Genomic DNA, 2,865 nt, shown 5'->3' on the forward strand with positions numbered 1-2,865 from the left:
TTTAGAGAATATTTTCCCAACTTTATCTATGGCCCAACCCCACTTTACTATATTAGGTCCAGGTTTAAGCGAAAGATCAAGTTTTTAAATCCGATCTCTTAGGTTTGCATTCCTATAGTTCGACATATTAAAACAAGAATTTGATGAAAAATATACAAATTTGGCATAATAATTTTGGGATTTATTATTGTAAAAGATGTGTCCCACCACTAATAGTGATTCATAACCTGCAAATTGCTATGTAGGTGGCATTGTGTGTCTATGATTACTCTAATGCTTAAGTCAGTAACAACTGAGGGATAATAATTCAAGAATGCGTAATCAGATAGTTCAAGAGTTACCTGTCGCTCTTATATATAGGCGTAGAGGCCCTTTGAATGAATGTAATAAATAGATTAACTTTATACAATGCTTAGTCACTGTAGACCTTATCATGTATTAGAATTACCTAATCGTCACATCATAAATATTCATAAGCTAATGATTCATTCCTTCTAATAAGCAGGATTGCTAGGCTTGTATTAAACAACACAGTTCCCTTGAATTGTTATCCTTTAGGAGTGATGGGACTTCGACTCTGATTTGGGCAAGACTAATATTAATCCCTCCTATCATAATTATGAAAAGAAATCCACCCAGACAAGCCATTCATCTTCATGGAAATGCTTGAAAAAATTGTCACATGGAATATTATCTATTTATTTGTGTTAATACTATGTATAAGATATGATTACTTATACTTTCAAAATATTACATTGAAAAATAAAATCCCAAAAAAAAAAAACATTAAAATAACAAAACAAAAAAAGAAAGGAAAATACCACAAGTGAGAGAACACAAATCAGGCACAATTCTCGATTTTCTAAATTTAATTACTGTAATGAAAAATATTATCTCATCTCTAAAGACTAAAAAGGTCAACCGGCGATGAATTATTATAAAAAAAAAAAAAATATATGATTTTTGTGTCCGAAAAAATCAGACCCTGTACAAAGAAGACCTTTCCTGAACCACCTTAGTCATCTTTGACTGCCGAAAAACCTTCATCGGACTCGGGAAATACCACCTCCGACTCTTCGCTCTACCGTATTCTCTAACGCCAACACCGTTCCCGGAGTCTGACGTCACGGATACTGCGACGGATCTCGACCTCATCATCATTGTCGTCCTCGACCTCACGTTATCTTTGTCTTCTTCCGCCTCCTCACTCTTCCTCGTATTTCCTTCGTCCACCTCGACCTTCTTGTTCTTCTGCGACCTGAACACCGACCAAAACGACGAAGCTTTGCCCCTACTGAGCCCCGATGGCGGTTCTTTCAGTTCGTTTTCGTTGCCGACGAACCGGGACCTGGAACGGAGGAAGGGAATCGCCAGCGATCTGGAGCGGCGGAAAACCGGCTCACTCTCAACCAGATTGGATACGCGGCCAGCATCGTACGAAGAGAAGCGAGAGGATGATGAAGAACAAGAGGATTTCGTGGCTGAGGTGGCAGAGCAGGTGCAGGGCCGGACGTTAGCGCAGTCGGGACAGAGGGTGGACAGACGGTCACGGAGGCATACCGGACAAATCCCACTGCGGCGACGCTTAGAGGGGTGTTCTGGGCATTTCCACACCTCATCTTCGTCCACATAAAACGCCATGTATGTAGAAAAAGTTGTCCACGTTCTATCTCTGATCTCCCGGACTCACTTGCTTCGATTGGTTGGTTTCTGTTTGTCGTAGCCCCGACTGTGTGCAGCTTTCCTTTGCTGTTGTTTTTAAGAACCGGTGGCTTAACCATGGTTAAGGGCCCGGGGTTATATATTTTAACCTTACGCAGTATTTGCAATTATTTTATCATGCTGAGGTGAATTCAGGGGATTTATATCATTTTAAAATAATAATATTTTGTAAATTATATTAAAATGTATTTAAATATACATAAATTCAAATATATGTTTAAACGAATAAAATAGATATAAATAAAAAATTAAAAAGTAATAAATTTCATAAATAATTGATTTGGGATAAATTGAGTTCATTCCACATCTAAACATAGTCATTAGGCCAATTTAGATAATGAATTGAAATGAAATAAGTTAATATAAAAATTGAATAAAATATTATTTTTTAATATTATTATTATTTTAATATTTACAAAAATTAAATTATTTATTATATTTTACATAAAAATTTAAAAAAATTATAATAATAAGATGACATAAAACATTTTTATTATCTAAACATGATTTAGCAATATATTATATTATTGTTGCTAAACCGAAAGTATGATTATAAAAAAGTTATGAATTTTATTTTATATTAAAATATTTGTATTTTCACTTTTTTATAACTCTAATAAATTTTACAATAAAGGATATAAAAAGACAGTAGAAAACCCTAAGCATGTAAGTTATGATAAATACTGATTCACTTATTTTGAGTATCTATTTTCTTTATTTATCTTAGAATTATGAAAAAATTAGTAAAAGAATTTTATTTACATAAACAGTGAAAGGCCACGTTCCTCGGTCCTCACGTCGTCAATTACTACTGCATGGCGATGTGGAAAGGTTTAAGCTGTGAGTATGTGGAAAGGTCCAAGCTGTGAGTGAGGGAAGAGCCCCATCAAAGTCAAAAGTCCCGGGTGGGCGGGCGGCACACACTTCACATCGGGAAGGGGACAACGCGGGGGATTGATCATTGAACAACCAATGATGGGTCCCGCTTCTGAAAATTTTAAATTTCATTATAATAATTCTAAACAAAAATATTTTTCAAATAAAATAATTTAGAAATATTGAAAAATATGTAATTTATATGATGGATAAACAATAACTTATAATTTTGTTTTCCACAAGTTGTAATAATATATTCAATTATCT

The 2,865-nt window shown here is 34.5% G+C and overlaps 1 protein-coding gene across 1 annotated transcript; it reads right to left on the reverse strand.

Annotated features, from left to right (window-relative positions):
- Positions 1 to 827: 827 nt before the first annotated feature.
- Positions 828 to 1,772, reverse strand: LOC122289145. The gene has a single exon (XM_043096101.1). The coding sequence runs from the start codon at positions 1,639 to 1,641 to the stop codon at positions 979 to 981; it is 663 nt and encodes a 220-aa protein (XP_042952035.1). The 5' UTR covers positions 1,642 to 1,772; the 3' UTR covers positions 828 to 978.
- Between the last annotated feature and the right edge of the window lie 1,093 nt (positions 1,773 to 2,865).

This window comes from Carya illinoinensis, chromosome 12, assembly GCF_018687715.1.
Source record: "Carya illinoinensis cultivar Pawnee chromosome 12, C.illinoinensisPawnee_v1, whole genome shotgun sequence".
Lineage (NCBI taxonomy): Eukaryota > Viridiplantae > Streptophyta > Magnoliopsida > Fagales > Juglandaceae > Carya > Carya illinoinensis.